The sequence below is a fragment of the Saccoglossus kowalevskii genome, chromosome 20 (genome assembly GCF_978046115.1).
Source record: "Saccoglossus kowalevskii chromosome 20, keSacKowa6.1, whole genome shotgun sequence".
NCBI classification, from domain to species: Eukaryota; Metazoa; Hemichordata; class Enteropneusta; family Harrimaniidae; genus Saccoglossus; species Saccoglossus kowalevskii.
This window is the reverse complement of record NC_140660.1, coordinates 3,148,694-3,168,590: the sequence shown is the minus strand read 5'-3', so window position 1 is coordinate 3,168,590 and position 19,897 is coordinate 3,148,694. Positions and strand designations below refer to the sequence as shown.

Sequence of the window (19,897 nt, the reverse complement as noted above, 5' to 3'; positions counted from 1 at the left end):
TGCGTTAATGATGGGCTACGACTGACTGACTTCGAAATGTTCCATTCAAATCAGATGGCACCCTCTTGTGCCAATCCCTCCCCTGATACCATCTTAAAGTTTGTTGTTGTTTTTTCTATAGTTTTTTGTAAGCTCCATCAATACATACGATGAAGACGAGTTGATGCCGAAAGGAAACGATATTGATTTAGAGGAAGTATCTGACAGTATACAGGATGCGCTGAATACAGCGGCGAGTGCTTCACAGAAACTACAAGAACTGAACCATGAAATGGTGACATACGTGCACACGTTAACTGGTGGCAAAGCTGCAACAAAGTAAGTTACATTGTAATAGTTCACATGTATCAGTCAGGGAAGTTCCAGTTTTGATATTCATGTGTCGCTGTGGAAAAAAAAGATACTGTATTTGTTCTATTACCCAAGCAAATGGGCAAACATGGTATACCATGGTATTTGATGGTCAATCATAGCCAATAACTAATTGCAGTGGTACATGATAATGCTCAATCATGGTTGAACATCGATGACTATGCTCAACCATAACTTCCATGATCATGGTTGACCATTGGCAGAACATGGTCACAACTTCCATGATAGTTGAGTTGTAGTGTCAGATCTTCCATGGTCATGGCTATCTTTTATAGACCATATGGTTAAAATATATTATGTCTGGCTGCACCATGATGGTTATACATGTATATTTTTCCCATGTAGTTAGTGTTTTAGTGCTAACTGATTTTCTTCAAAACACTAATGGTTATTTTCCGTATAATTACAAGATGACCTGTTCTGGTTTGAGAGGTCACAGTAAATGTCTCTGGTTATGATCATAGAAGATCTGAGTCATATGTCCATGGTTGTTGAATGGCACTCAGACTAACATTAATACGACGTATACACTATAATTGCATTTCCATATCCAAGCATTCAGATGATATATAGGTTGTCATAGCGTAGTAATTTTGGAGAATATCTGAATAACAGATTGATTTTTTAACATTTTTTCCCTTGTTTCTATTACATTACTTAATGTTTAATTACATCATTTGTGAACAAACTAATATAACAGCCTATTGTCTGTATACTAGGAGCAAGAAGAAATTAGAGAAGGCTTTATCACAGGCCAAGGAAGACATTCAGAGTTAAACAGAGAAATTACTTGGTGCACAAACAGGTTAGTATGGCGAGTTATGATGGTAAACTGCAAGATCACGTAGAATGCTTGAAATTGAACGTAAAAACAGGACAAACAAAGTTCATGGTGACGTCAAAACATCACATGGGATTGGATAAATGAGAAATTACTTTTTGAGGTGTTTCCGTGCCTAATAAGGTGCTAGACATATTTGATGATATTCTTTATGGATTGGATACAACTTTTTTGACCCAATGTTGTGCACCAAAGCTTGCGAGGATGCCGTACGACTGAGGGCAGCATCCAGTCCATAAAGGTTTTATCGTACACCTAGCCTTATATGTGTAATTACGATTGTTTTACCTCAAATACGAGACATAATTTAGAATGACACGTTTTGTTTTGATTGATGAAAGCTGGACGCACTGGGCCAGGTGTGATACAGGAAATTATTTCCCTGAAATGAGGGCGCACTTCCCATAGCATTACAAGGCAGGGCAATACAAGGAGATGATAGTGGTCAATTTTGATAAAGTAAGAGGTCCTTAACATCATATTCCCCTCTGCAAGTTTCAACATTGAACTACAAAAAAATGAAATTCAATCGGCAAACATTTGGTCTGCGCCTTTCATGCATTATGCAAGATCTCGCAGTGACCGGAAAATCACTCAGTGTTAGTTACTTTTAGTCAGAGATCACCAAAATTTTGGCGAAAATAATTCTTACTGGTACAACATGTCATGAAATTGTTTGTATACAAAACAAAAAAAATCATAGAAGTTGCATCAACTTGGAATTGAAAATGTTTCAAAAACTGAACTTTCACAAAAAAAGCTGTCATTTTTCACGCAATGGAAAGTTATGTCAATTTTGTATTAAATTATTATTAAAATCATTGAATAATTTGTAAAAATTATCAAAATTTTGGCGGGAAAAATTATAGTATTCAAGAATTTAATAAATAAATAATAAAAAATCAGGGCATATTTTTTAAACAACAACAAACATGTTTAAAGTTTTTTCCTTTTTTTTTAGAAATTGAAGACAAAGAAGACCAGATGACAAAACTGTATAAACAAATTGATATCAAGAATCTGGAGATCCAGAAACAGAAAGCACAAACAGAAGCAGCTAGGGTTAGTAGGGTTTGGGGTCCTTGAAACTGAAGATTTGAAAATGGGATTATGAACATTGATTGGCTTAAGGAGGTTTTGGGGTTCTTGAAACTAAAAGCTTAGAAATTGGGGATATGAACACAGCTAGGTTTAGTAGGGTTTGGGGTCCTTGAAACTGAAGATCTGGAAATGGGAAGTGTAACACTGCTTGGGTTAAGAAGGTTTTGGGGTTCTTGAAACTAAAAGCTTAGAAATTGGGAATATGAACACAGCTAGGTTTAGTAGGGTTTGGGGTCCTTGAAACTGAAGATCTGGAAATGGGAAGTGTAACACTGCTTGGGTTAAGAAGGTTTTGGGGTTCTTGAAACTAAAAGCTTAGAAATTGGGGATATGAACACAGCTAGGTTTAGTAGGGTTCGGGGTCCTTGAAACTGAAGATCTGGAAATGGGATACTGTTTGGGTTAAGTGGATTTGAGTTCTTGAAACTGAAAGTCTAGAAATTGGGGTATAAATGCAGCTAGGATTAAGAAAGGTTTGGGAGTTCTTGATACTGACAGCCTAGAAATTTGGGTATTAACAGAGCTGGGTTAGTAGGGTTAAAGATTCTTAAAACTGGAAATGAGAATATCAACATTGCTTGGATTAAGGAGGTTTGGGGGTTTTGAAACCGAAAGCATAGAAATTTGGATATCAACACAGCTAGAGTTAATGAGGGTTTGGGGTTCTTGAAACTGAAAATCTGGAAATGAACACAGCTTGAGTCAAGGAGGTTTCAGGTTACATGACACTGGTATTAAAAAGGGCTGGGGTTAATGAGGATTTGGGGTCCTGGAAACTGAAAGTTGAGGAATGGGCATCTTCAAACAGAAATGGAAACATCTAAGGTTAAGATGTATAAACAGAAATTGATATGTTGAATAATAACCAAGCTACTGTAGAATACTTTATTTTCGCTTGGAATTTATTTTCGCTATTTTCGCTGAAGGGATGATTCGGTGAAAATAAAATCCAGCGAATATACTTTTTTTCCTATATTTCACATTAAACTCATCAAAAATCAGTGAAAATAAATTCCATACAAAATTCCCAAAAAGCCTTTTCAGCGAAAATTAATTCCAGCGAAAATAAAGTATTCCACAGTACTTTTTGATTGGTCTGATTGTAAGGTGTTTTGTAATGCTTGATTAAAGTGAACAAAATGAACATTGCTGCACCAGATTAATGCATGATATCATATAATATTACATTTACTATGTCTTGTAAAATCTACTTTGACGCTGTTTTCACTTACTTTATGGGATTTTTAGCACTTGTTTTCAGAGTTAGCAAACAGATCATATGATTGGTCATTGTAGACCTCAAGGTCTATGGCAAACCCTCATTATCAACCAATCAAAAGAGTTCTATCATAATATAATTTGGATATCATTGAATGACAGTGCTTAATGTTTATTTTTTTAGGATAAGTTGAAACAGTTAGATGAATTACGTCTCGTGATTCGAGCGAAGGAAGACGAGATTGAAGGATATCGTAAGAAATTAGCTGATTTCCAGCTGAATCTGCAACAAATCGAACAGAGTCGGGAAGCGAGTCAAGCGAAGCTACGTGCAGCGAACGAAGACAATCAGGTAAGAAAATAAACACAAAATAATAGAATTATTTTCAAGTGAAATTAAATGTTCTCATGATAACTATTCAGTCTAGAAAAACAGATCACTTTGAAGTGAGAATTTACTGTAAATGCATTAATTATTCACTGGTTTTAAATTCACTATTTTTCAGATAGCAAACTTAGACAAATCAGCTAAACTAAATCCATATGAATATGTAAAATAACAATAGAACTCATTGTTTTCCTTCCAAGTTCATTAACATAAAACCTAGTGAAATAAAAATAAATGGTTTTACAGCATTCACAGTGAACACCAATATTTATCAATTTACAAATACTACTTAGTAGTACTAAAATACTACTGTAGTTGGCAGTTTAGTTTCTAAAAAAATCTACTGTAAAACCATTAATTTTTACTAGTATTTAATTTCACTTACCGGTATTTCAGTATGCTGAATATATTTACTGGGCTCACAAATTTTTCAGGGAAATGACAATCTCAATAAATTCAGATCTACTAATTATTTGCTAAATGTGTTAGTGGATCTGACTACACTGCACCGGGGGTCACGTCAGATTGACCTTTCGATACACCAATTGGCCAATTTCTTTGCCTCATACTAATACGACACTCTTAGTAAAAGGGCAGTCTGGCGTGCGTAAGCGAAAAATTTGTGGATCTGAATTTATTGAGATTGAGAAAATAATGAGTTCTATTGTATTTTTACATACTTTTTTATTATCGGATTATGCCATAAATTCGCCCATTCGAAAAATCGCCCCGGGCGGTTTCGCAGCTTATTTGGGGTTCAGATTTAAAAAAAAATTATCATCAAATATTTTTAGCAGGCTTATATTTTCATTGAAAAATCCACCTACGCCGATTTTCATCGCCAGCAGTTGGGCCGCCCAAAACGAAAGTAACTATTACAGAAGCTAATCTAAAATTTTATACATTTTTTTTTGCTGGATTAAAAAGTAGACAGCGCATCTTTCTCCCAAAAAATCACATTAACAAACCTTGTGCACCAAATACAAATATATTGATTTTATTAGTAAAAGACGTTTCAAATAAAAACGAACCTAACTGCATTACTTAGTAGCAAATGATCGTGGTATCGCAATCCGGTCATGTTGCGTTTTGCAATTGTTGATTATTACCTAGTAATGATTATAATAACGTGCAAAAAATAAATTCGTTGAATTGTTATGAAATGCAAGTACATTTCAACTTGTTTCATCGTAAGTGAATGATTCCGATTGCATTTTCAGCGCTCGATGCTGTAGAAATGAATATCCACCATGTTTGACCTGAGACAGAAGACAGGTCAAATCGATAATTAACCAATGAAAATGATGGATGATGTCAACGTGTTCAAAATACCAATATGTTAATGTTATTGAACGCAGTACGGAAGAGATTTGCTGATGTTGTACGATTTTTTGGCTTGCATTTTGATGGAAAAGAGGCATGATTTGTTTTTAAATAAAAAAATTAGTTGTTTTCAAAAGATAAACTGAGCATGTGAAGAATAATTTAACATTGTTTACAGCGATAACAGCTCATTGTAGAAACGAAGCTAACCCATTCACGCTAGTCACAATAAACATCAATACTCTTGAATAGGCGTCAGTGACTATGGCGAAACCTTTTAGGCATCAGGAAAGATTAAAATAACACCTTAAAAAAACTGCCGAAAAATCGCCCTGAGCGATTTCTTGGTCCCAATTTTTTTTTTTTAAAACCTGAACTGTCGTTTAACGGCCCTGGGCGAATTTACGACAGAATCCGGTATTTGTTAATTCTAGTAGACTTGTTGGGCTAAAAATTTTGAGCAATTGGGAAATGTTATCACAATAGATGGTAGTCTGTGCATTTTTGTTAATTTTCGGAACTGCTTTACATGTTATCTATCCATCTTTGAAAAAAATTAAAAAAATTAATTAGGATAGAATGACTTTCCTGTACTTTTCCAGTACAGACTCATATTTTTGTTATTGTGTTCGAATTCTGAGGTGATTTGAAAAATGTGATTAACAATTATTTATTTAAAGCTTGTTACCGGTACTTTATGTTATTTTTTTCATTTTTTTTAAAGATTTCTTTTATTATTTTTTTTCATTTTTGTTATTATTTGCATACAATTACAAGCAAGGAAAAATTAAGGAGTTGTCTGTATGAATAAGTTTTTATTTTAATTTTTAAATATTTATTTTTATCTTTTTGTTTTTGTTTGCAGTTTATTTGCTTTTGTTTGCTTACTTCACTTTTAAGTTTTATTTCATTGAAAACACTTTGAGTAATTTGGGCCAAAAATACAAACCAGAAAATTTCACCCTCAGTCCCAAACTTTCCAAATTAAAACCTGGCATATGTCAGAAATTATGAACAATGTTAACTTCACCAGTAAATCCTTCATACATTACTGTTTCAAAATCTGCTTTAGATGTGGCTAAACACAACTAAACAGAAAAATATTGAAAGATTTCTACATTTGTTCACTATCATTGTTTTATGGTGTTTACACGTGGGGAAAAAGCCAGCTCCAAGGGGGAGCTGGTGTTAAAAAAATATGTGTGAACAGAGGGAGACGGCGTCGCGCCATCTTAATTGAAGCCGCACTAAAGGTGGTGGTTTCAAGCCAGCACACTGTGATCTAAACAAGACCTTGAAGCCGTCTTTGAAGAGCGCCATCACGTGACCAACCTTGTTCTGATGCTTAACTTTCACATTTTATTTTCATTCTCTGGGGGACATCCGGGTATTTTCAACGCATGGCAACCATCACGGTGAAAACAAAGGCTGAAAACTCTCAGAAAACGGTACTTTGGGATTGTTGTTGAGACTCTCCTGAACTGTGTAACAAGATTACCTCTACGTGTGTAACATATATAAATTTGGTTGTTCAGGATTACTTCAAAGTTGAGTTCCTGTTGTTTTCTCGAATTTTTCCCGGCTCTTCGCTCAGCGTTCTGCGTTCCTCCAGCAGCACACACAGAGCACGTAGAAATGCGTGGTACGGTGGTGCGCGTCTTAGCAACGTGGTACGGTGGTGCGCGTCTTAGCAACGTGGTACGGTGGTGCGCGTCTTAGCAACGTGGTACGGTGGTGCGCGTCTTAGCAACGTGGTACGGTGGTGCGCGTCTTAGCAACGTGGAATGTGACGTTGCTCCGCCCCCCCGAGGATAGTATTCTCTGCTTTTCTACTGAAGAGGGCGCAAAAAATGATGACGTCATGTTGATCTAAACTAAACCAGCAATACGTGTAAACGCTCCAGAGTTTTAAACCACGGATAAGGATTTTTGACTGACCTAGTTTAGGCTAGCCTTCCCCCCCCCCATGTGTAAACACCATATATGCTATAATGTTCTTATCTTCTTTGCATGACAATTTTATTTTTCGGGGGATTTTCACTAAATCGGAACAAAGACTGTCCCATTGTTAGCTCTTTGAATGTCTAAGTCAACTTTCCTCACATCCACAAAAAAATATATCCATATTTATTCAAATATATGTAATATATTGAATATTTTTCTATAAATATGGATATATTTTTTGTAGCCATTTACTCACAAATTAAGATAGAATGCTACACAAAAGTAAAAATATTGTCATTTTCCTTATTTTTACTTATTTGATGGATCATCTTACAGGGATTAAAAAAATAGGTTAAAAATATTTGGTCACCACACTCTGTTCAGAGAAAATACACAAATAAAATTCAGTGAGAATAGTATGTTTTGTCTGTTTTGTAGCATTTCACTATTCTCAATATCTCTAAATTATTTTCGGTCACATGGTGAAAAAAAAATATACAGAGTCTTACAAGATACATTTTGATGTCTAGAAGTATTACAAAATTGACAATATTTCTAATGGTTTTTAAAGAGGAAATGTGTTTTCATTGTGGTCTATGGAAACTGCTGCTCAATTTAAATTGTATGCATATTATTTGACAGTTTTTTTCTAAAAATAGATTGACAATGAACCAAAAAAGTTCACATAATGTTGATTAATACCATAAACCTATTTTTTAAGATCTGTGCTAATACTAAGATGATTCATTGTAGACAGATTTTGACACAAAATATTCTTACTGCTGCTAGTGACGGTAAAATATTTGCCCATGCACAAAACTTAGAAGTAGCATTCTACCTTAATAAAGGAATTTTTGAAAAATATTGAAATATTTTGCATTTTAGTGCATTTTTTGCATTATTGCGTTAAATTCTTAAATTTTAGATTTCATGTTTTCATAATTTAATATTGTTTTTTTTTTGTTTTTTAGAATACAATCGAGAAGCTGCAGTTCAAGTTGACGCAAGCACTGGTAGCAATTGAAGACAACAAAACAGGTATTGTTTCCATTTTCCCATTCAGATGAACTTGCTACTGTAGAGTAATTTATGTTACATGGAATTTATTATCACTGTGAACTCACTTATTGTTGTGTGTGAGACACATCATGCAAAACATGGGAAAAAATATTTAAAAAAATACTCTTTTGTATGAGTCTAGTAAAATGTTAGTATTAACAATGAACATTTCACTACAAACATTTTTTTTTGAATATTTTGGTGCCAGGTAATATTTTTCACACCAGGTGACAGTCACTGTTGTCTCTCCTGACATTTTTTGTCTTAGATGTTAATTGCAAGCGCACATGCAAACCAGTCTTCCAAACCGAATACTGCGTGTTTGGATGTTATGGCAGACAATACTCAGATTTATACTGACTTGTAGTTAGCTCTGGGAATCTAATCCAGAACTTTCGAGTCAGTGAAAAACTACATAAAACATTGTACCTGATTGGCTACCCAACCCTTAAACCTAACAGTCAGACCAATCAGAGAGCAGCTTGTTTGCTGATTTTTTTTTTTTTGACATATCAAATTCTGCCTTATAAATTTGCTTTAACTCAACTGGAATCTTCCTAATGCAATCACGCTTACAAACATCCTTAAAAATTAAAGCATATAATTAAGCACACTGCGATGTATTTGATATGTATCCCGTATGATGTGACATACTCATGTGTAAAAACAAGGATAATTTCATTTCACATTCTAAATTCTAATAGCACAGGAATTTTTGATGGTTATAGTAATTTTGCAGTGACAGTAAATTCCTAAAAAAAATATTTTACAGTACCGGTACTTTATCTGCTGTGTCAACTGACTTCTGACTCCACGTGTTTATAATTATTGTCTGATTTATTCAACTATTGAAAACTGTATTTATAGGCTCCATCTTACCTGTTGCTGTTACTCATTTCTTTTCTCCACTCATGTTCTCGAATTTTGATGTTTGTTGTCTCTTTTCTCCACTGATGTTAGCAAATTATGATGTTTGATTTCAAATTTCAGTCTGTTCTTCTATTCGTTCATAGTTCTGATTTAACTTTGAAAGATTATTTCTGATTGGCTGAATAAGTGGCTATTTTACCCTATCATCTAATCAGGCATAGTCTTTCTCTCTTTTACTTCCACAGTTGTCTGTCCATCAGAATTTGTCATTGTTGTGTGTTGTCCTGTATTCCTCAAAACCAACTTTGCTTCCACATGTGTGTTTGTGTCTTTCTTATACATATTTTTGTTAATCGTCATTTCTCGGTTAGAAGGTTGATGCACTTTGATGTTTTAATCATTCGAAAACAAAAATGAACTTTTTTTCACAAAATTAAATTTTTTTCTTTCTGAGAATTTGATCAGAATCTGCATGCAATGAGAGATTATATTCATTTGAAGCAAAAATATCAAATTATAAAAATATAAAAATTACAAAAATGTGCAGAATGTGTTGCACTATCAATTTTAGCAAGAAAAATTCTTATTTTTAAATCGATAATGAGTTGCACAAACTGGACAATGCAAGTCATAGCAGTAAAATCGAATCACATTGTGCTGCAATATTCTCTGAATTTAGGCTTCGCAGTGTCTCGAATTTTGTTCTTGAAAGTTTATATTTGGATCTTGAAAATTTGCTGTTAAAACTGCATCTGAATTTGACTTTTTTTTCAACTGTAAACTGCTGTAATTCACAAGAGACAAATTATTGTGAGTCAGTTAAATGTCTCATTTTTGTCACTAGAGGGCGCTCTGACAAATTTACACTATTCTGGATTACTTTAGCAACATAAATTACACAGTTTACAGTACCACATGTAATCATAATTTACATCATAAGCTGACTCCACCAATCAGAGATTATCTTAATGTGAAATTTACATGTAACAAGTGATCTGATAGGCTAAGGTCACCTGGGTGTAACACTGTGGCAGCTCTTCTAATGGGAATCTGTGTAATATTAATGTGTAATTTTATCATATTATTTTATCATTAACTGTTCATAATTCATAACTTCATGACCTTTGAACTTTGAACATTACAAAGAAATTTATCACCAAATAAGTGTGAGGAATCGACATGGACAAAAAATAAAATGTATACGAATGTTAATTTCAAATGAATATCGTTTTCTGACATTTTAGTAATACTGTAAAATACTTTATTTTCGCTTGGAATTAATTTTCGCTATTTTCGCTAAATAAATGATTCATTGAAAATAAAATTCAGCGCATATACCTTTCCTATATTTTACATTCAACTCGTCAAAAATCAGTGAAAATAAATTCCATACAAAACATCCAAAAAGTATATTCAGGTATTTCCTTCAATCAATTTTATTGTCTGAAATTCATGGAAGCCTCAATGTCTGTTTTCGAGATACCAAACCTGTATACCTTCAGGACTTCACAGAGGTATAAAAAGTCAATTCTTTCGATGCCTAGGGAGTTTATTTTGGTGCCCTTAGAAAAATATATAAAACACAGGCTTCGTTGATGGACAACCATATACAGACTAAAACAATATTGACAATTTGAACGACCTTTATGTCATCAAGGTACGTAATTGAAGCATTTTCTCTCTAGAAGGCGATATTTATAGGAAAGGTGTATCCTCGGGGGCGGAGCTACGTCACAAGACATTCCACGTTGCTAAGACGCGCACCACTGTACATGCATTTCTATAGGCTCTTTTCGCGCTGCTGTGGAACGGCGGTCTAGCCGGTGAAAATTTGAGAAAACAACACAAACTCAACTTTGAAGTAATCCTGAACAATCAAATTTATATATGTTACACACGTAGGCCTAATATTGTTACACTGTTCAGGGGAGTTTCAACCACCATCGCAAAGTATCGTTTTCTGCGAGTTTTTGGCCTTTGTTTTCACCGCCAGGGTTGCCAAGCGGTGAAAATGCCCGGATGTCCGCCCCCGAGGATACCAATTTTATCAAGCCCTGCAAAAAGTTTGATATTTCAAGTTTAGTTTTTGTTGTCTAGGACGTTTTTTTAGCTGGTTTGGTCTTGAATGTTGAGTATTTTCTGAAAACTAAAATCCCCCCCCCCATTTGTTTATTATTTATGCGGTGGCCCCAACTAAAACTAACATTGTTGTATAATACTGGTTTTGTTTCAATCAGAGTTCAAAGGTCATTGCAAGCTATATGTAATGTGCTAAATGCATTTTATTTTTATTAAAAATTTATTATAATTTATTACCTGGTGTAATGTGGTGTCATGACAACGTTCTGTTTCAAATTGAAACTGAAATTTCCCATTTCTGCCACTAGAGGGCGCTCCAACAAATTTAAACTATTCTGCAGAAGTTCATTTTTAGATAAAAATTATTATGCCGGGAAACTAATTTTAAATTCATAAATTTGTTTGTCTCTTGAAAATAGCAACATCAAAACAAAAATAAATTTACTGTATTCTGAAAACATTCATTTTCACTGACATTCACTATTTGCATATTTTGAGTATATTTTTCAGTAAAACAATAATTTTTTTATCATGATTTTACATGTTGCCGTGAATTTTAGTTATCAAATTTTAAATCTATTGAATTCACTGTATATTGGAAGTTCTTTCACTAAACATTTGAAAAAAATTACTGTATGATCAAAATGCCTGGCTTTGAAATTAAAAACAAAAATCAATTAAATAATTAAAGACAAAATTGTTAAATGAATTTAAATTACAAAAATAGATTTCCATAGAAACAGAATGTTGTCATGAAATAGTATTTATCCTTGAATAATTTTATCATTTACCCATTGTTTCTCCCTGTCATCCCTGTTGCTATGGTTACCCTGCATGGACAATGTTTAAATACAGCTTATAAACGTAAGGCATTTATTCATTTTACAATCACAGCTTTGCTTTATTTTCACCCAAAATCACATTTATTTATCACTTCCTGTGTTACTCAATGTACATACAAGGGTTGATAACCAAGGGTCTGTGCTTTCGTAAGCTTTGTATAAGTGAACTTTTAACTAGTGAGTTAGGGCTCAAATCCTAAATCTAATCTAATCTATTCCATTCCGTTCTATTCTATTCTATTCTATTCTATTCTATTCTATTCTATTCTATTCTATTCTATTCTATTCTATTCCATCTCATCCCATTTTATTCTATTCTATTCTATTCTATTCTATTCTATTCTATTCTATTCTATTGGGTTCTGCCACTTTGCAGCTTGGTGATGTCACTGTGCAACTGGGTGATGTAACTGTACAGGGCTAAAAATAGGTACTCCTTAGAGATAGACTCATGTTATTATAGAGGGTCAGAAAATGTATTTTTTTGGTTTTGGGGGGTGGGAGAGGGTGGGTAATTGATTTTTATGAATTTATTTTGCTGATAATTTTGGAGTCGGATATTTTTTTTGCACAATTTCCAATTGTTTTAAAATATTTCAAAGGGGTAAAGTCTTTTAAAGGTATTTTTTATTAACCTTCTAGCATTTAAGTCTGGCTACATAAAATCTTTGTAAAATGTTAATACTGTTGTTGCATTGTTTGATTCCATGGTTGTTTACTTGTTGTTGTTTATTTCCAGCTTCTGTTGATCACATTGATGCCACAACATCACCCATGACAGTTGGCAGTGCTGCATCATCCAGGTGAGTCTAACTAATTAATTGTACCAATGCCCATATTTGGGCAACCATTGTCTGTATATGGGCAGTCATTGGTAATATTTGTGTAATCATTGTCTGTATTTGGGTAACCATTGCCCATATTTGGGCAACCAGTGTCTGTATATGGGCAGTCATTGGTAATATTTGTGTAATCATTGTCTGTATTTGGGTAACCATTGCCCATATTTGGGCAACCAGTGTCTGTATATGGGCAGTCATTGGTAATATTTGTGTAATCATTGTCTGTATTTGGGTAACCATTGCCCATATTTGGGCAACCAATGTCTGTATATGGGCAGTCATTGGTAATATTTGTGTAATCATTGTCTGTATTTGGGTAACCATTGCCCATATTTGGGCAACCAGTGTCTGTATATGGGCAGTCATTGGTAATATTTGTGTAATCATTGTCTGTATTTGGGTAACCATTGCCCATATTTGGGCAACCAGTGTCTGTATATGGGCAGTCATTGGTAATATTTGTGTAATCATTGTCTGTATTTGGGTAACCATTGCCCATATTTGGGCAACCAGTGTCTGTATATGGGCAGTCATTGGTAATATTTGAGTAATCATTGTCTGTATTTGGGTAACCATTGCCCATATTTGGGAATCTATTGTTCATATTTGGGCAACCATTGTCCATATATGGGCAACTATTGTTAATAGTTGAGCAACTATTGTTCTTATTTGAGCAATCATTGCCCATATTTGGGCATTCTTTGTTCATATTTGGGCAACCATTGCCCATATTTGGGCATCCTTTGTTCATATTTGAGTAATCATTGCCCATATTTGGGCATCCTTTGTTCATATTTGGTTATCCATTGCCCAGAAACCAGTATAGATAAACTTAAATACAGGAATTCATGTCAAAAGTCTTATTGTAGTTCAAGTTCATTTGCTTTGCCCACCTGAAAGCTGAACACTTTTTAATAATATCTTTTATTTGTCAATTTCAGGAGATCTGTCTCAATATCTGGCCATCCTGTTGTGCAGGAGTATTTGAAAACTTACCAGACAGTGACGGACTTCAGAGATGAGCTTGTCAAAATACTCACAGAAAAAGGTATGCACCGTATCAATTAACCTTTGAACTTTAACCCTTGTAACATCAAGATCAACTTTTGTCACCTTTTGTCACAGAATAATCCAGCATATTTTTTTTTCTAATTTTTTGAAAATTTAAACAAGGTAAACAATAAACTTTAGACTAAAAAGTAGAAAAATCTGTGTTTATGGAGTCATAGTGATGTTAATATTTAAACACTTTTTTCATTATATGGCTATAACTGTTTCTATGACAACCAACTGATTTATGATTTTCTGTCACATTTATCGCTGTAGAATTGACGTCCCACGCTGAGCAGCTTCAGAACAAAGACAGAACGGTTCATTTGCAAATCACTGAGATGAGCCAAGACGTCCATAAAAGTGAGTCAAATCAGAAAATCTAATCTGTTTTTAATTCTAGATTTTCATGATTTATACTGTAAATCACTTCAATTTTGCTTTGTTGTTGCCATGGTTACTCTTTGATTCCCTCAATATATAATTTTCTGTTCACCGCAAGATCTCGTTTTATCCGTGAAATCAAGCGTAAAAACTAGTCAAAGATTCAACAAATGCGAAAATATTGTTTTGAGTTTTTACACCTACTAATGTGCTATATACATTTGATGATGGACAATATTGATGAAGTAAAGATATCTCAACGCCATATTTCGACGTTGAACAATAAGAAAGAGAAATTAAAGTTCAAAAACTAATCATTTGCTTTATGTGGCAGACGCCTCATCCACGTCCTTCGGGCATTACGCGAGGTCTTACAGTGAACGGAAAATCACTCATCATTGTCCATACTGTTAACCGCTTTATTTTCGCTAGTCTGTTGTCATGGTTACTAATTATTGATTCCCTCAATTGTTGTCCTGTTAATTGCAAAGTAGTAAATGATTGTTTTGTTTTTTTTTGTTCTAGTTTTACGTGAAATATCAGAAATTCTGTCTTCCCTTATCAACAATGAATTTGTAAGTATTTAAACGGATTATGTAACCTTAGTTGGCGTGAAAATCTGTTTTGTTGCATTATTATAGTTCTGGGTTGAGCACTAATCATGAAAAAAAAACCCCACATAACACTCAACAATCCTATTGACTTGTAGCTTTGACTGTGGTATCCCTGGGAGCACATTTATTTGTTGCTCGAATGTAGTCAACAGAAATGGGGAATTATGCCTAAAATCAAGAAATTATCCAAAAAAATAATTTTGTCAAAATTTCAACCAGGAATATTCAATCATTCAAACAGTTGTAATATTTCATTTTCATGACCTCTAAAGGTCACACATCCTGGTTCTTTTGTCAGTATAAAAATCAAAAATGGGTTTATTTTATCGATTTTTCAGCACAATTTCCAAGACTTGAGTATTTGTTTCAGTTACTTGTGTAAAAATCTTTTGTTAGTGATGATGTCATACTAACAAAGTACCAGGATGTGTGACCTTTAGGGGTCATGAAAGGAGCTTATTGCATTTGATTCCTCTGTGATGTTCAACCTCTGCAGTATTACCATAATCTGATGAATATTCCTAGAATATTAGCATGCATAATTGTGTCAGTAAAAGTGGAGAGCATTTTATATTCATCAATCTCCATGGCAATGTGGTTGTCATAACAGTCTCTGCTACCACACACCTACATGTCTCCTGATAAAATAAAATGTTTTGAAAAATATTTCGCATCAAATGCAGTTTAATGTCAAACAGAAAATTTACATGAAGGTGTTACTTCTTGGTTTTCTCAGGTATTGAATATTAATTAACTATCCTCCAATCAAAAGTCTTGGAATAGATCATGTGACATTTAATGTCACAGTCAGTGAAAGTGTAAGGTCATTTCAGCTACATTGTAAGGACAGTGTAATAAAATGTAGCTGAATGGAAACAATTAATTGCAACAAAAGTACTTTTGTGTTTCATTTTGGGAGATAAAATTCTAGCTTTTTGTTGTGTTTTATAGGGGTTAAGTTGTTTACAAGATGTCGAGTCCTTGTGCAGTGGACGCAGGTTGTGAAATAGTTTCAAACACCAAAATAAACTTTTGGTTATGTTTCACAAAATAAACTTTTAATAAAATTTTATCAATTTTTCAAAAATTTCTATCAAGACCTTTAGATAATGAAAAAATCATTTCCATCTGGTCTAAAATAAACAAAGAATGACTGTGACCGCAAACAAAAAATGAAACTACAATATGGAAATATGAAACACTGTTTTGCTAACATAACAAAATAAATTCCACAAAGTGTTGCCACAGAAAGAAATGGTTACATTGTTAGCTATATTGTTAGCAAAACAGTGTCTCTTACTGCAATATTACTGTACTGTTCTTTTGTGCAGTCACTGTGAGTTATCAAAACAAAACTAGAAATACAACAAAACATGCGCAATTTTGCACCAAAATGAGAAAAATTTTGACTTGAACATCGTAGAGGAATCAAAGGTATTAAAAATAGACCATTTTCATGAACACTAAAGGTCACACATCCTGGTACTTTCGTTGGTATGACATCATCACAAACATACAAAATTGTGGCATATTAATGTGCTCCTAACAGAAATATTTCTATTTCTTACACTAATATTTTACTCTAGTCGCTAAAACAGATAGTTAAGTCTAGGAAATCAATAATATATCAATAAAATAAATTAAAATGAAAACTTTTTTGATTTTCATCTCTACGAAAGTACCAGGATGTGTGACCTTTAGAGGTCATGAAATGTTCTCAAAGTTTGCCTTGATGCCCTTCTAAAAATTACAAACATACCCTATTTTATTTCTACATATATACACCAAGGCAGTTTTATCAAATTTTGGCCTTGAAAAAGGGAGCTTTCTCAACTCCAAAGATCAAGCCTTGATAATGAAATAATTTTAATTCACAAAACTGCTCCTAAATTCAATTTCTATCAAAACTACAAAAAATTGTGTTGCTTTGAGAATTACAAAACATATGATATATTTTTCCCATAATCCCATAAAAATGTCACAAATCGAATGAAGTCACAGACATCTCTAAAAATCACCACATAAAATTCACACCATGATGATTCGCATAACAATACATTTGTTTTGTATGGCCTCACCTATTATAGTATGCATACTCAAAGGCCGCAATGGGGCGTCATAAAAACTAACTGTCTTTTAGGAGTATATGTTGTTATTAGATATGTACTACATAGAATAATCGGCATGTAGACGACAAAACGAACACAACATGGTTACACGGCTGTAACACTGGAAGGCTTACTTAGATACAAAGTTTCGTATTATTAATTTTGAAATCTTCAGTTATGTTGGTGTGCTCTGGACGGAAGTGCGCATTTCATGGCGGCCGCGCAAAGACGGCACCGGCTAGACAGCCTGGCAGGAAGAATTTATCTGAAACTGCCCAGCGACTGACCCGAACTGGTTGGTCTCGTCAGTCTAGTTTTTATCGGCCGACGAGACCAATGACTCAGAAACCAAGTTTGCAATTATCTGTCTGCACGGAGCGTAATCAGATGTTAATGGCAACGATACGAATAGTGATAATTCAGAGACTAATTATCCAATACGTGTTGTGAGTGTTCGAAAACAGGATCCACGAGTGTCGTCGCTGGGATCACGTGGAACGACCAATCAGACGCTGACAACACAGCATTCACAGCCAACAATGGCGGCCGATACGCAGTCTGTACATCGAGAAGAAAGCAACATGTCCTCCATGACAGAACTTGTAGTGAGGGATTTACAAGATGCACTCAGTAAACTGTAAGTTGAAATGCACCCGCACTGCGCCCTCTGGTGTCAGAGTTATATTTTAATAATTTGCTGTTACATAATTTTCTTGGATATACTGTAAAATACGTTATTTTTGCTTGGAACTAATTTTGCTATTTTCGCTGAAAAAATGATTCAGTGAAAATGAAATCCACCGAATATATCGTTTTTTTCTATGTTTTTCAACTCATCAAAACTCATGAAAATAAACTCCATACAAAACAGCCTAAAAGTCTTTTCAGAGAAAATAAATAGCAGCTAAAATAAAGTATATACAGTATTTCTTGTAAAAGTTGCCGAAAAGTTGAAATATTGCCATTTTAACATTCATTGTGATAGTCCTTAATGTTTTTCCTGCCAAAAATATTTCTACAATATTTCGGAACTTTTTTTCAAATTTCATCATCAATTTTGTTGAACTGAACAGACAAAAAAAGTTATTATTTGTGAATATTGGTTTTCAAATTTGTTATGGAACTAGCCGATTTGTGTCTTATAAAAAATCTTTTGCCACTTCCCACAACATACTGTAAAACATGTTGAAAAAGCGACATGCAATTTTAGCAAATTGTGGTAAAATGACGTAATAGTGAAATGTTGATTGAGCAAATCTCTCTTGTCATTGTTGATTTCCTGTTTTCACAATACTTGTCTGTCACGCATCAAAACAAATACGCAGTTATCATCTCCATAAAAACAAAGAAAAACTGTCAAGTGTAATTTGATTTTGTTTGCAATCATAAAAAAACTGATTCAACAGCGATTTAAAAAGCCGGTATCGTTGCTGCGTTACATCCAGAATATTGACCTTTTATATTGGGACTCAAAAATTACTAATTACTACTAATTTCCGTAATAATATATTAGTATCACTTTTATTTATTTATTTTCATTGAAATAATGACCACAATGAGTACGTTTATTTTTTTGTGTTAATTTACTTTTCAATAATGTGTATCCATCATGTCAGTACGGTGGAGAAAAGAAGACGTTTGGCGGCCATTTTGAATTTATAATAAAGTCATTAGCGACATCTTGAATTAGCGAATCAGTTTTCCCTTTCAAATTTTGATCAAAATAAATTCCGTCATTTTTTCTTAGAAAAATGGCGCCCTCTTGTGTGGAGTTGGTTAAGGATTCCATATTATGATTATTCATGTAAAATACATTTACCTTTTTTTTAGAAAAGTATTTTGTATTTATATTAATGCATCTTGTGTTTATGTTTGTCATTACAGTAAAGATGAGAAGAAACGAGACAAAAAGGAATATGAAGAACAGTTGAAGTACCGGGTAAGTGTTTCTCCAAATCTTGAATAATTGACACTAATTAACATATTGTAAACCGAGGGTTTATGAGATAAGGGTAAGCAAGGGGTGTGATATAAGATGAAGATCTCGCGAGAATTGATGAAATCACATGAATTGTGAGATGATCACGAAATACCAAGAGAAACCCACATTTCTAGAAATTTGATTGCAAATTAGTGAATCTAGGAAAGAACTGATCTGATATAAAAAAAACTGGAAAAATCATGCTCTGAAAAACTCAAAATGTCATCCTGCAATCTTTCAAACCCTCCATAAAAATACTTTTGAAAGTTACATGTGTAAATATGCTACGAATATATGCACAATATAAAAATAATATAAGGTTATTACGCAGTTACCTCAAAGTATGCACGAAGACAGAGGTTGATGCGGCAGAGTACTGTCTGAGTGCATACTTTGAGGTATCTTCATAATAACCTTATTATTATACATCTTTTCCTATCAAGGATACATCATGGGAATGCTGAAATCTAAAAAGTTTAGAACAGAATCAGCGAACTTCTTTGTATGGAGTCCAGTCAAACCCTGGTGGCAGCCATGTTTGTTTTTATTATTAGAGGACACTTACACGCATAATCATTCCATATTTGGAATTCGCATTTCCTAATATGATAGGATGAAAATACCCCGTAAAATATCGCAAAATTACGGCACGCTGTAACTTATGGCGTTACGGTGACAGATGTATAATAATATTATAATTATAGCCATGTTTGAAATGTTTTTTAATTGTTTTTTTTTAGTCATAATGCTGTTGTTATGATGGAGATGCAGGATATGATAACTGAACTGCAACGTGAATTGAATGCAGCTGCCGCAACCTCCGGACGTTATGGTTCAAACTTACCAAGTCATGAGCAGGATTCGGCCATTATGTTCACACG

At 33.8% G+C, this 19,897-nt stretch overlaps 2 protein-coding genes and 1 long non-coding RNA gene across 3 annotated transcripts in view; all 3 read left to right on the top strand.

Moving 5' to 3' along the window:
* LOC146729899 (uncharacterized) overlaps nt 1–322 on the top strand; it is an 18,397-nt gene extending 18,075 nt beyond the window's left edge. Inside the window, exon 5 of the mRNA XM_085494641.1 lies at nt 122–322. Coding sequence (XP_085350767.1) covers nt 122–322 — 201 coding nt within the window. The remainder of the gene's footprint in view (nt 1–121) is intronic.
* Nucleotides 304–19,897, top strand: LOC144342601 (uncharacterized). The gene is made up of 9 exons (XM_085494640.1): nt 304–318; nt 1,092–1,177; nt 2,175–2,275; nt 3,717–3,884; nt 8,159–8,225; nt 14,839–14,888; nt 17,500–17,672; nt 18,920–18,974; nt 19,757–19,897. Exons 3-9 carry the CDS (start codon nt 2,198–2,200, stop codon nt 19,760–19,762), a joined length of 597 nt encoding a protein of 198 aa, XP_085350766.1. The 5' UTR covers nt 304–318; nt 1,092–1,177; nt 2,175–2,197; the 3' UTR covers nt 19,763–19,897.
* Nucleotides 12,584–13,926, top strand: LOC146729898 (uncharacterized). The gene is made up of 2 exons (XR_014927972.1): nt 12,584–12,840; nt 13,821–13,926. It is a non-coding gene; the product is annotated as an uncharacterized LOC146729898 (long non-coding RNA).

Coding starts and splice junctions, on each gene's coding strand:
- LOC144342601 (XM_085494640.1), top strand. CDS start 2,198: ATGACAAAACTGTATAAACAAATTGATATCAAGAATCTGGAGATCCAG. Junction 2,276..3,716: donor CACAAACAGAAGCAGCTAGG/GTTAGTAGGGTT, acceptor TTATTTTTTTAG/GATAAGTTGAAACAGTTAGA. Junction 17,673..18,919: donor CAAGATGCACTCAGTAAACT/GTAAGTTGAAAT, acceptor TTGTCATTACAG/TAAAGATGAGAAGAAACGAG.